The 14,630-nt window shown below is 43.5% G+C and overlaps 1 protein-coding gene across 2 annotated transcripts in view; it reads left to right on the top strand.

Annotated features, from left to right (window-relative positions):
• The window catches only part of DPYSL5 (dihydropyrimidinase like 5), an 84,395-nt gene that overhangs the window by 41,746 nt on the left and 28,019 nt on the right, over positions 1-14,630 (top strand). For both annotated transcript variants that reach the window (XR_012122340.1, XM_017650716.3), the window contains exon 3: positions 12,900-13,058. Coding sequence is in view for 1 of the 2 variants with exons in the window: in XM_017650716.3 (XP_017506205.1) it covers positions 12,900-13,058 (159 nt within the window). In the remaining variant the exon portion in view is untranslated. The remainder of the gene's footprint in view (positions 1-12,899; positions 13,059-14,630) is intronic.

Raw genomic sequence — 14,630 nt, 5'->3', positions numbered from 1 at the left:
TAGGAGTGGAATGCCTAGGTCATGTGGTGGGTGTATGTTTAGCCTTTTAAAAATTGCCAAACTGATTTCCAAAGTGCTTGTAATATTTATGTTCCTTCCAGGCTCCAGCCATCACTTCTTATGGTCAGTCATTTTAATGTTAGCCATTCCAACAGATGTGTAGTAGTTCTCATTGTGATTTTAATTTGCATTTCCCTAATGTAAATGTCTTTACACGTGCTTATTTGCCCCCTGTATATATCTTTGGTGGAGTGGTCACATCTTTTGTCCATGTTTTAAATTAAGTTATTAGTCTTCTTTTTATTGGGTTGTCAGAGTTGTTCATATATCCTAGTTACAAGCCATTTGGTGGGTGTATGTTTTGCAAATATTTTCTTTCAGTCTGTGACTTACCTTATGACCTTTTTAACCGTGTCTTTTGAAGAACATAAGTCTTTAATTTTGAAGTCCAGTTTATTGTTTTTTTTTCTTATAGGTTACTTTTGTGCTATAATCAAGAAAATGTGAAATCCAAGGTCACTAAGATTTTTCTCCTATGTTTCCTTTTAGAATTTTTATAATCTTACTCTTAAATTTAGGTCTGACCCATTTTAAGTTAGTTTTTCTGTATTGGATATGTCAAAGGTTGAGGTTCAGGTTTTTTGTATATGGCTATCCCATTGTTCCAGCACTATTTGTTGAAAAGGTTATTCCTTGTCAAAAATCAGTTGAGGATATATATGGACCCCATTTCTTTTCTTTTGATCTATTTGTCTAGCTTTACATCAATACCATTGCTGCCTTGAGTACCATAGCTTTACAATAAGACTTGAAAACAGTAGTGTAAGTTCTCTGATTCATTCTTCTTCTTGAAAGTTGTTTTGGCTATTCTTTGCCCTTGGCAGCACACTTTTTTAGTGCAGGCTGTAAACCAAAAGCTTAAGAAAATTGTAAACTGAGGGCAGTAATCAAGCACTTGATAAACATTCTCTGCCCTTAGCATGGTCTCTTTCCATAAAAGTTAAGAATTTTCTCAAGTTATTTGGAGGGAAATAAAAAGATGGGTGATTGTGCACACATGTGTATTTGTTAAAAGAACTTTATTGGGAGCTGGGGGTTCAGGTGCAATCCATGAGGATGTTGTCCTCTATGACACTCAGCTACATATTGATGTAGATACACTGTCTCCACATGCTCTGTATCTTAATGTGTGATAAGCTGTGATGACATCATGAGGAAGAGTTCATTCTGCTCCCTCCCTCTGCCTTAGGTTTAGAGTCAGTGGAAATAGGAGTAGGCTGGGGGGTTCTGAGCAGACTAGATTAGGGTAAAACTTTCATGGACTGAAATTCTAACTGCTGAGGTGTTACCACCCTGTCCCCTTCCCTCTCTCAGGGTTCCATTCTTTTTGGTATCCTTTGTCACTACCAGGCCTGCGCTGTAGCTTTGCTTTTCTGGTTTGGTGCCCTGACTCTGACTTTGCCACGCTTAAGGTACTCATGTGTGGGAGAGCATTCTGGCTCCCGATCTCTAAGCCCTAGACTTAGTGGCGCACCAAAGAGGATACTTTCCCTGCTGTGTGCAAAATATAGTGTTCAGAAAGGAGCATACAAAGCCTCTCGCAGGCTCCAGGATCCCAGGCCCCCAGCTGGCACGGCGGTGCATGGCTCTCCACAGGACCTGTGGTTGAGTTTCTGTTCCCTGCTCCCTGCAGGAGGGTGCACTGCACTGTCAGGCCAGACCTCAGGCCCACCTGTCAGAGCACTTCTGTACCTGCTGTACACTTACTTTGATGTTTAAGCCCCCTTCAGGCAGGTCTTGTTTTCCTCCCCTTCCAGGTAGGGAGCTGAGGCTCAGAGAGGTGAGAGAACCTGCCAGGCTGTACATGCAGGGCCAGGTCTGCCTGTCTCTCAGCCTTGACTCCAGCCTCCGTTCTTGACACCATGTATCCAGGGAGGCCTTGGCAGCTCCCCCTTGGCAGTTTGATGGCACTGTTATCACTTAGCTTTAGGACCAAAATGAGGACTTGGCCCACATTGGAGTAGAGAAGGGAAGGAGAACAGCTAGGGTTACCTGTGGTTTACTTCTGGATTGTGGTAAATCCCTCCTCTCTGGCATCTATGGCAGCCTGGACTTTTAATAAAGATGGTCATGGCCTCCTTGCCTGCAAACTTACCCGCTTTGGGATTGGAAGGGGCTTTGCTAAGGAGGATGACAAAGGGCCTCTCTGTGTGGCTCTATTTTAGAATGGTTTCCCCAGGCCCCCAGGCTTCTCAGAAACTGGCAGCCACGTTCTCTCTGCCACATAACTCCCTTTGAGGATCATCTCTGGTCTCCATGGTAACTGCGTGTCAGGAGACAGCCTGCTCTGTACTGTGGCTTTGTAGTAAACACAATGACTTTAAATTGGATGCTCGGCAGTGAAGATAATCATTCTGGATTAGAGAGAAGTCTGGAGCTCCTCATTTAATAATTTTGGATGTTGGCATGATTCTCGGTTTTAGGCCTGTAATTCAAGCCCAGGCCACACCTAGCCTCTATTTCTGAACTTCAGGTTAGGTTCAGTTTCACTTGGGCTTTTCTCCATCCTTTGACAGAGGAATCTTGGAGCCAGGGAGACCTCCGTCAGGCTAGGGCTATCCTGAGCTCTAGAAGGGCCAGCATAACATAAAGGAAACCTGCGGGCTTTAGAACCAGATGGGCCCTCATTCAGTCTGGCTGTGTGATTTCCTGTGAGCCCCAGTTTTCTTATCTCTAAAATAAGAGTAACCTCTACCCTACAGAATCACGTTTTAAAAAAATCTTTATTATAAAATATACATAACATAAAATTTATCATTTTAACCATTATGTGTACAGTTCAGTGACATTAAGTACATTGATAGTGTTGTCACCATAATGATACATCTCCAGAATTCTTTCATCTTCCCCAACAGAAACTCTGTCCCCATTAAATACTAACTTCCCAGTTTCCCTCTGTCCCCCAGCCCCAGTCTCTATGGATTTGACTACCCCGGTACCTCATATAAGTGGAATTGTACAATATTTGTCTATTTGTAACTGGTTTACTGCACTTAGCATAACATCCTCAAGGTTCAGCAATGTTGTAGTACTTCAGAATTTCCTTCTTTTTTAAGGCTGGATAACATCCACTGTATATATATATATATATATATGCAATATATATATAGTATATACACACACACATACACACACACACACACACACACACACACCACATTTTTATTCATTCATTCATCCATTGGTGGGCACTTGGGTTACTTCTACATTTAGGCCATTATGAATAATGCTGCCATGAACATGGATGTACAAATTCCTGTTTGAGTCCTTGTTTTCAGTTACAGAGTAATTTTGAGGAGCAAATAAAATAATAAATGTTAAGAGCATTGCACATAGTTGGCCATTAGTAAATGTTCATTTCTCTCCTGAAAGTGAGTTCAGCCCAGGAACCAACTGCTGCAGTGGTTCAATGGCTTCAGTGAGAATGGCGTCACTTTTTGCTAGCAGACTACCTTTGTATCCCTGGGACATGCAAGCCTGACATGTCTGGGAATTAACATAATGCATTGCAGGGTTTAAAGGAAATGTCTTAACCATGGAATGTGCATCAAGTCTCACAGTGAAAAGTATGCATGCTTTTACATCAGCTGGTATTCATGTAGAAATACTTCCAAAATGAGAAATTGTTAGGGCTGATGTATATGCTTCCTTATCTGATGTCTATTTTAAGTATACCCTCTGGGAAACCCTGAAGCTGGGGTGGGATGGCCCCAGACTGAGGTTCTGGGCTTAGTTACTAGCTCAGCAGGATCCGATCTGTTTTCAGCATTGAGAGTATGGGGTTTGGATACAAATACCTAGATCCCAATCTTGGCTCATTTCTAAAACACCGAGATGATGAAAACGTCTGTCCCACAGGGTGGTTGTGAAGGTGAGGTGTGGGAACTGCTTTGCTGTTCAGATAACCTATTCCTGGAGCACGTAATGCATCGAGGGAGAATGGACCCAGTTCTTGGGCTGGTTTGCAGCTCTCTGGGGGTGAGAATTCCCAAGCCTACGAACCTTCTTTCCCTGTGGGGTCCCCTGAAATTAACCTTTCCAGGCTCGGCTGGGTGGTTCAGTTGCCGGCACCCGCTGCGTGAGCAGCCCCGGGGAGAGCCAGCGCCCCTTTGTATTTAGGGATTTGTGCAAGAAGGGAGGAAGAGCAAGAGCACTCGACAGCCTCCTTCTGACCTGTGCGTGGCCCAGCTGCTCCCTGCAGCCTGGAGGCAGGCCTGTTCCTCACTGATGAAGCTGCAGGGAGGAGGGGAGATGGGGATTTCACACCGCATCTCAGACCTCTCTCTCACTTCTCTGCAGCGCTGTGCTGGTAGTGTGGTGTGCTTCCAAGTCTACCTGTTGAGCAGGAACCAGGCATGTTTCAATCAGGGCCTCCTGAGAACATGTGTGAACTGTCACAAGACCCAAAAGCTGCGCTGGTCTGTTCACCTCTGTGGACGGGAGCTTGGGTCTCCCGGGAGGGCATCTTAACCTGGAGGGCAGCTCATCTTGAAGCCAGGGGGTCAGGAGTTCCTGCTTTGGTAGGAAGGTTTGCTTGACTCTATAATCCCATGCCAGCCTGGTCTTCCTCCTACCCCTTGGCCATCCTGCCTGGTCTCTTTGCTGGCCTTGCCTTCATCTTAGTTCTCTCCTATGTGGCTGCTTCTCAGAGTCCTATCCCAGATTGCCTCCTCCTCTCTCCCCACATGGTCTGTCACTCATGACTCCCACATTTATATTTAACAGCCTAATCAGCTCTGTGCACCTCCCAAATTCAACACCCAGCGCTACCCCACTCCTCTCCCAGGGCCCTTCCTTCCGAAACAGCCCCTTCATCCTCCCAAGCCAGAGCTCACGTGCCTAAAACCACAGGCCTCCTCAGCGATAAAGCCAGACCTCAGATCCAGGTCTGCCAGGCTGGGAACTTCAGGTTTCTCCCACCAGAGCAACCTGCCTCCACACACTGTGAGATTTGATCTGCATTTCTGAACAACACGAAAACGCAAATATCACTCTAAGCCCCAACCAAACTCTATTTTTGGGCTCTGCTGGATCTCTGAACCCCTTTGTTAGCCATTCCCTGACCCCTGTGCCCCCTACTCCTTCAGGTTTACCACCTTGCTTTCTCTGCCCCTGTTCCTGCCTCCTCAGAACTGGCCTGTCACACAGCATGTTAATTTTAGCCCTGTCATTGATTCTGCAGTTCATCTTCCATTCAAGTGTTGACTCAGACCAACATTCTTAATTTTTCCAAAACCTGTCTTCTGGGAATTTGGCTTCATTTCCTTTTTTGCTTAGAAGTCTGGGACCCTCAGCTCTCCACGAGAGGCCTCCTTTTCTATCCTTCCCTCTCTTGAATAGATAGGAAAAGGTGTTCTTTCCAGTCTAATAGAATGCACATCAACTCATCTAAGTAATGAGGACAATAATGCACCTATTTCCAAGAGCAGTTGTTAGGAGTTAACTAGGCAGGATATGTGCTCAATGAATGTCAGTTATCATTAATGATTTTCATCTCCACGTGAATGACCCTCATCAGCTCTATCTTAGGATATCTAAAAACTCCTTTCCCTCCTAAATTTGGTCATTCCTCTTACCAATTTTTTTCAGCCACACAGCATAAAATCTCTCCCATTATTTGTATCACCTCCTCTTCTGGCATCAAACCTGGCTTCTTCTTCTAAGAAACAGGTTTTACATATGTCCCTTCCAGCCCATCCCAAATTTCAGTCCATCGTCTCAGCACTGCATTTGAGCTTGCACTCCAGAGCCAAGAGTAATGTTTGGAAGTTCTTATTTTCATGTTCTTCCTCTGCCCACAAGCCTGCTGTAACTACAGACACATCCAGGGCTGTGGTGTGGCCAGTGTCCTCTCTGTAAATGTGCCCCTAAACCCACACTCCCTAAGCTCACTCATGACCACCACCTCCACAACACGCAAGTTGCCAAGCTTTGCCAACCGAATGTAACCCAGGTTCACCAAGGTTCTCACCGTCTGGTCCTAATCAGACCTGTGTCAGCCAGAACCAAACAGGTCTCTTCCTCTGGCTGTGTCCCTGACTGTCTGCACTGTTTCCTACCCCAGAGTGTCACACATGCCCACCTTCCAGCTCATACCTGCCTCATGTCCTTCCCATCCTCTGGTCTTTTGCACTTTATGCTGCTGTCATCACTGAAGAATATGATCTTGTGATGCCTTGCACTCATATTATTTTGACGTCATTTCTGTTAAAAATGAACTTTTTTCTTGTCCTGTATGCCAGCCACACTCTAAAGTTCTTACATTTCTTGCTTCTTCTGGAGCATCCAGTATACATAATAGGGGGCACAAAGGGCTTGAGTTAGTGTTCCCTACTCATCATGCTTATTTTCAATAATCACTACTATTTATTAGGCTCCTGATATGTGCAGGCTCTGTGCTAGGTGCTTTACATGCATTGTCTCATGTAATTATCACAGTAACTCCATGAGCTATACATTATTATTCCCATTTTACAAATGAGGAAATGTAGCTCAAGAGAGCTTACAACTAATAACTGACAGAGCTAGGATATAAACCTGGGTTGCCTGCACTAAAGTCTGATTCTTGTCACTATACTCTTTTGCCTCTAAATATAGCATTAATATGCCCTTTAAATGACAGAGTAAGTGTGGGAAAATGTTCTTTTCCCAAAGTATATTGTGGATTGAATGTTGCCTGTTTCCTCTATAGGAAGTTCAAAAAATAAAGTGTGAGTCTCAGATATGGTAATGCTTGGAGTGAGAGTGTTGCAAGGTCAGGAAGTGGGACCGTGCCTTAGGTGGTGTAGCAGAAGCTGCAGTCCCAGAAGGCAGAAGTGGAAACTAAAAGGAAGCTTAGGCCTGCCATAAATTGCAAATGTACAACTTAGAGAAAACCAGTTGGCTGCAGGATGAGCTAAAAATATGGATCAAGAAAAGGTTGGAGAGCAGTATGCAGCCAGAAGGACAGAAAGGTGGCCCCAGGGACACATCACTTGGATGTCCAGGAGAACAGCTGGGTTTTTTGGATTTTTTTTCTTAGAAAGGGGGCATTTGGTAGAAGGTGAAGGTAACTCCAAAAAATGATGGAGTGGTGATCAAAGCAGTGTTCAGATTTTAAGTGGCCTAGAGGGGAATTAGTAGAGAAAAAGTCAGTGTCCTGAGCCCCCAGGCTAAGCTGGCTGAGTTGGCAGTGAAGCCCAGTGGAAGCAGTTGAGACCCTGATCTCCCTAGATCAGGTGAGTGTAGCTGATAAAAATGTGGGACTCCTTGTTTAAAACATTAAGAATTTTAAAGTAATGACAGCACAACATTAAACTAAGCATAGAGCCCTTCTAAATGCAGGGCACTCTGGGACTGCACAGGCCGCATGGCCATGAAGCTGGCTCTGGCAGGTGGGCTTATGTTTGAGGATGAGAAGGTATTACCGAGTGCCGGGCATGGTTCTGAGTAGCCTACCCTATCATCTCACTTGAAGAAATGCCTCAGGTCCTCCTTTGGGGCAGTTTCTGCCATCCCAAGGCATGGCAGTGCTGAAGAGGTGGCTTTCCCGAGGGCCAGAAAGCAGCCGACAGATCCCTGAAGGTAAATGAAGTTGCTCAGAACAAGAGAGAACCACCAAGCTCGTTATTTTTTTTCTCATGTACTTTGGGAGATGGTGAGTAAATGATAGAATAAGTGGTTCAGCAATTCAAGAGAAGGAGATACATCTGAACAAGATGAAAGCCTTCCCAGTGCATTAAGAAAAGTACAAATGTTCGCATGGCATTTACATCTAGAAAGCACATCTAAACACTTGTTACTGGATTCCCAGTGGGATAACACTCCTTCTTTAAAGACTGACCTGCCCTTAATAGATACAGCTACATAGTAGCAGATCCTGCCTTTCTGATTCCAATCACCTGTCCCAAATCACAGCCCTTTTCTAGGCATGGGTATGAAAATATGCTCCATGAAGTCTCTCCTCCTCCCCCAGTGAAAAACCCCACGAATTCATTCTGGCCCAAGTTCCTTCTCACCAGCAGAGCACAGAGTTTGACCTTTTGGCCCTCTGCCTTGGAGAAGCCACTTCTTTTGGGAGTTGGGAAGGTGGCAAGGGTAGTGGTGGGAGAGGGAAAACCCACCGCTGCTGGGAACTCAGCAAAACCTGACTGGAGCTGCAGCCAGGTAGAAGATGGTAAGAGAGTGACACTCCAAAGGTGTTTGTCCAGAAAAAACCAGCAAGGGCCAATACATTGTTCACCAATGTCATGATGTCAACAAATGAACCACAGTTTTCTGAAATTTCATTGCAAATGCTGAGTGACAAGTCCCTGGTCAGCATGAATCCCCTTGTGCCCTACAGTGGTCCAATGAACTTCTGAAGCATAAAGATGACATTTCTAATGGGTTTGAGTTCCAGTACAAGTTCTCACCAGGTATATACCTGAAAACTGTGTCATAAAGTGGATGTCCATTATGTCTATTGCTTTTTCTTAGGAAAGAGATGAAGGTGACAATATAGGGCATCAAATAAATCCAGATTTACCCAGCAGAATGTCATAAATGTCAAAAACAAATAATGATAACCCTTTGAAACACTAAATGATTCATGTCAACGGTGCTGTCTGTCGGTTAAACAATGATCCTAACATGCGTATTAACCTAATGGTGATGTAATGTCCCACATTCACAATAAAAACAAATGCCACTATGCAGTGGGGAATGCTTGACTGGACAGTAGTTTATGTAAAGACTAAAGGCTTAGGTTGTTAAATGGGCAGCTTGGGTCAGCCACCAGGCTGCAGGAGGCCCGAGTGAGTTAGCTGTTCTGTGGTCAGGACTGGAGATGATGCTGGTGTACTCAAGAATGCTCAAGCATTGCACGTAGTAGTAAATGTCCATGAACTCAGAAGTGCCAAATGATTTCCCTCATTTGTGGAGTATAACAACGAAGCAAAACTGAAGGAACAAAATAGCAGCAGACTCAGAGACTCCAAGAAGGGACTAACAGTTACCAAAGGGGAGGGGTGTGGGAGGGCGGGTAGGGAGGGACAGAGAAGGGGATTGAGGAATATTATGTCTAGTACACATGGTGTGGGGGATCACGGGGAGAACAGTGTAGCACAGAGAAGGCAAACAGTGAATCTGTGGCATCTTGCTGCACTGAGGGACAGTGACTGCATTGGAGTATGGGTGGGGACTTGATAATATGGGTAAATGTAGTAACCACATTGTTTTTGCTTGTGAAACCTTCATAAGAGTGTATATCAATAATACCTTAATAAAAAAAGTCCATGAACTCAGAAATGATTACATACATGGAGGAGTGTTCATTCAAGGAATTAACTACAATGAGTGAACTAAATCCACATAAATAAATCTTGAGTTGAATAAAATAAAGCACATTGCAAAAGGACATGGACAGTGCAATAACATTTGTGCAAATTTTTTAAATTGACAAAACATAGTAAGAGCATAAAACATGGAGTGGGGAGATTTATATCAGCCTCAGGGAGAAGAAAGAGAGTAGGGTGGAGGGCTCGGGCTTTATCGAAAATACGTTATTTCATTTTCTAAAAAATGTTTTAAAGAACAGCAAAAGTTAACATCTGTTTTATTTGACTAGTGGGTTCATGGGTATGTGCTGTATTATTTTCTGTACTTTTACCATATGATTGAAATGTTTCATAACTTTAAAAGAGTATTTTAAACAAATGAGCAGTTAACTACATTTTAAACAGTTTTAGCTTCTTCCACATTTATTTTTTAATATATATATTATTAAAGTAACATATTCTATTAAATAAATTTCAGAAAATTAAAAAAAAAATTACTCAGAATCTCATCACCCAGAAACAGCCATTGTTAATGTTTTGGTACATTTCCTCCCATTTTTTCTTTGTGTGGGTGTGTGTGTGTTTAAACATACTTCTAAGCATCTTGGGTACACATATTGAATCCTGCCTTTTTCACTCATTACAGCATCACCCTTTTTCCCTGTTATGACTTAGCCTCTTTGAATATCATTTCTATCCACTTCCATTAAACATGGTCCACAGCTTGCTTAACCAATACCATTTTTGCATAAAAACAGTTATAAACATTCAACAGTCACAGTCACATATTTGCAAACATATCCTCTGAAAGCCTTAGGAGCAGGATTGGGTCTCACTCTGCTGTTGATTTCTATAAGCCTGTTTTGTGCAGGCTGATAGCGGAAAGGCCTGTCTCATCTATGATATCACATACCCATGGAGACTGAGCTTGTCAGCGTTCGTCCCGTGGGTAGGAATCATACAAACTCAAAAAGCCAGCTCTGTGTGTGCCTTAGAGGAAATAAGGGTTCATACATCCAGCCTCTGGTCCAGGATCCCAAACCTGCAGTGGGGAAGTGTTCGCCAATCCTGTGAAACTCTTGTTTTAAGGCCTGGGGAAACAGCAGAAGTCATTATTCCAGATATTTAGATGCAGACCCAAGAGGCCATGTCTGCCCAGAGCCCAGTATCCCACTCCCAGACCATACTCTGTGTCCCTGGGACTCCCTGACAAATGGCCCTGAGCACTTGCAGGGCCTACAAAGCCCGAATGTGTCCTGGAGGGCCAGCCCAGTGTGTGCACACTAGGCCAAAGGGCAGCATTTTGCAGGGGGTGAGCAGAGCTTGAATGCAAGATGAATGCAGTGCTGGGGGGCGGGGGCGCAAGTGCAGAGGCTGAAGGCCAAAGTCCCCCTGCCGAGCAGCTCAGAACTGCCCAGACTGGGAGAATTCTAAATCCAAGTCTGGTATTCTCAGTCATTATGAAAATGTATTTGTCAAAGTAGAAGTATAGATTATAATCTGTTTAACAGGTTGTTAGCTTGCTCTGTAACTATGAACTGTTCAGAGATTTGGCATGTGGACCTCTTTTTGTACTTTGCTCTAGGATCCACAGATCATAAGAATGGTCTTGTCTCTTCTCACTACTGTTTCCAGGTTCCCTTTTTTCTATCCAAGGCTATAGACATACTGAGGGAGTGCAAGGGAAAGCAATCTAGAACTACAGAAGAATAAACTGATTTAGTTTGTAAAATCCCAATATATTAGACACCTAATAATAGATGGGTAAAAAGCAAGAAATGCGTTTCAGGACAGAATAGAGTACAGCCACCTGCTATGCGGATGAATCAGCCTGACACAATCTAGCCAAATCAGGAACAGAAGCCAGTTAAGAAAGCTACAATCTGCCTTTCTGCCTCCCGGTAAGGGTTCCTCTGTGTGTGCTGCAGAACTGCCACCCTCTGTTGGTTGCTTTAAGCTGTGCAAGTTTCCCAGGACAACATGGGAAACAATCTCACTGGCCCAGCCAGGGTCAGCATGGAGAACCAGTGTTGCATGGAGTTTCATTTTAATTGTTATTTGACTGCTGAATTAATATTTTTTCAGTCCCTTATTCCCCAGCAATATTTTTGATTTGTGATCAAGGATTTAACTGAATAGAGAAGCATGAAATCATTAAGACAAGTTCATTGTGCTGTTTTTCTCCCACATAGAAAACAGAGATAAAAGGCTAAGTTCTGAATAATTAAACACACACATTAGGACAACACTTTACGAAATCCACCTTATTAGTGATGTTTCACTTGACTTTCCCAACTATCCATCAAGGAAGCTATTTCCATCAGATAGGTAATGTTTCTGCATCTCTGAGAGAAGATGATTAGAAAACCTAATCTGAGGTTATCCAGCTGGGAGGTGGCAGAGCTGGGACTCAAACTTGGGGCTGATCCCAAGTCACTGTAAGGACCCAAATAGGACAGGGTTTGTCCAAACTTTTACCCGTTAGAGAAAGAGTCACCTTTTATCAGAGCCTTCATTAAGTCTCTTATATTCTGGAGCCCTCAATTATTTTATTTTAATAAAGTTTTATTTGGGAAAACACTTAATCTGGAACAGCCTTTGGTCAGTACTAGTTTTGGAAGTTTGTAGAGGTCTCCTGGCAAAAGTGGTTCTAAAAAGTGTGTGTGTTGGGAGGATCTTTAATTAATACAGATTTAATATTTAATTAATAACAATTATTTATTTAATATTAAATGTTTATTCAATTTAACAATAATGTTTAATTATTGAATTAGTACAGATTAAACCATTAATTATTTTATTATTAATACAGATTAAATAATTATTTCTGGAGGTATACTTTGTGATTACATGTAAGGTTTTTTAAAGATTTCTTTTTAAGTGATATCTCATGGAGATTATGAGTAGGGTAATTTTTCACTGATAAATCACAAAGGACTAAAAAGTGTTCTATCTCAAACCAGATAGATGAAAATGAAGTTAATGCGCTTGGAAAAACTGAAAACAGAGACCCTTATGTTGAAGATGCATATGAAAACTTTGAATAAAATTGTTTCATGAAATGTGAGAGAATAAAACAAAACAGTATACCCAGAATAACATTTTGTTCATTGTGGCTTAAATACATATGTGTAACTAAATATTATACATAGAATATTATATAGTATGGTACAATATGACATTTAATTATGTCATCTTTGTATTCAACTTGGTCAAAAGTCATGGGAGGATCTATCCATTGGGAAATAGAGATTGGCCTGAGGCTTGGGTACCACACTGAGCAGTTTCCCAAGCACTGGGCTGCAAGCCAGGATGAGGAAGAAGCAGGTTTGCATGCTGGATCCACAGGAATGATGAACGGAACTCACTAGCTTCTGCATGTCCAGCTCCTCACAGTTTCCCAAACATTGCTGCATTTGGGTCTCATAGCCTCTTGTTCAGTAGGGTTTGGGGTTGTTCTAAATGTCCAGACCCTGTGTCTCCCCACATCAGCGTCTTGGGTGTGAGAAGAGATGTAACAGATTGTTTTTCCCATCTTCTCAGGCAGCACTAGTTGGAGGCACCACCATGATCATTGGCCACGTGCTGCCCGACAAGGAGACCTCCCTCGTGGATGCCTACGAGAAGTGCCGGGGTTTGGCTGACCCCAAGGTCTGCTGCGACTATGCCCTCCACGTGGGGGTCACCTGGTGGGCACCAAAGGTAATGGTGCTGGGCACAATCCCGAAAGAACAAATGCCCTTTTAGGCAAAGGGGCCATTTTAGAGCTAGCTCCCCCACAGCTGTGGGCATCCTGCCCACCACCACCCTAACTCCCCCAAACGCCAAAAGAAAAAACACTGTGATCCCATAAGAAGGTGAATGGGCTTGCTCTACTTAAAGTAAAGAGCCAGTTTTCTAGCAGACACAGAACATCTGAGACCAGAGGCCTCGGGAGTGCTGGCTCCTTGCTCTGATCACAAGGCTTTCAGTGTCTTCTGATGCTTACTGTTAGTTGCCACTGACACACCCATGGGGATGCTGCTGAGGACAGGCTGAGCAAGGGTCAGAATCTGAGGGTCACATCATTTTGTGCTGGGTGTGACAGCACGGAGCTGAGGTCTCAGAGGGAGGGTCTCATCCTGGCTCACTAGTAAAAATGGACTGGGACACTTCTTTCCTCCAGGGGCCAGCTTCTGCTCGGCGAGCCCAGAGGCTGGCTGCTGCTGAGTCCTTTCTCAGGTCAGCCTCTGTGCCCCCGGCCCCTGGTTTTCCTGTCCTCTCGCTGCCCCAGGCCCCAGAGTCCTGACCCCTCTCCATGGATTTCCACCTCCTTGCTCTTCCTGAAAGCAGATATCCAGGCATTTAGATTTTGCTTCCTCTCAGAAGTTCTAATGCTTATTATCTTAGGGAAGCAGTCTGGATATTTGTTCTTTCATCAATTATTTATTAATTACCATGTGCCAATACTTTAGTGCATGCCCTGGAATCATAAAAATAAACAAACATTTTTATTTTATTTTATTTTTATTACAGACCAGCTGTAAACCCTGGTCTAAAGGGCCTGACTTCCCTCTGAGATGGTAATTAAAGGTCTCACTGTACTTTACTGGGATTTTAGCCTTAAGTGTAGGGTCCCCAGTCTCTTCCATTATTTCTAACCTTCTTATACAAAAGGCCCTGGAGTCCCCCAAACCTCACACCATGAAGACCCTCCTCCTGGTACCAGGCTAAAGGTGCAGACCACACTGAATGCCAACCATCCCTTGTCTTATGAGGTTTTGTCCATTTTGGACACCCTCCTGGGTGGCTGACCCCTAATCCAAGCCTTTCTCTAGTCCCTCCCCCTGGGGTTGGCCTGGAATTAGAGGATCCTCTCAGGTTCTCAGCAACACTGAGGCCTGGCCAGCTATCCCATGTCCCTAGAGGTTGTAGGCCCTTTCATGCATCTGGAATTTTAATTCCTTTTTATAATAATAATTTTTTTCTAACTACAGATTTTAAAAGTAGGAAAGAAAGAAAGAGCATAATCTGGCTACCCCAACACAATCACTATTGTTATTTTAGCTACTTCCTTCCAGTCTTTTTTTCATACATGCTTTTTACATAGTAATTGCTCAAGTGTAAGCATTTTCTGTTGGGCTGCATGGTTTTCATGATCATCAGTGCAGTGGCCACCTAGTGCTCTGTCAGACATATGGATCTCAATTTATTTTCTATCGTCTCACCAATGTTGCTTCTATTTTTCCTAATGTAAGGAATGTTGTGATGAATCTCCTTTATCACATAGCTTTG

The sequence above is a fragment of the Manis javanica genome, chromosome 1 (assembly GCF_040802235.1).
Source record: "Manis javanica isolate MJ-LG chromosome 1, MJ_LKY, whole genome shotgun sequence".
NCBI classification, from domain to species: Eukaryota; Metazoa; Chordata; class Mammalia; order Pholidota; family Manidae; genus Manis; species Manis javanica.
This window is presented reverse-complemented; position numbering and strand designations above follow the sequence as displayed.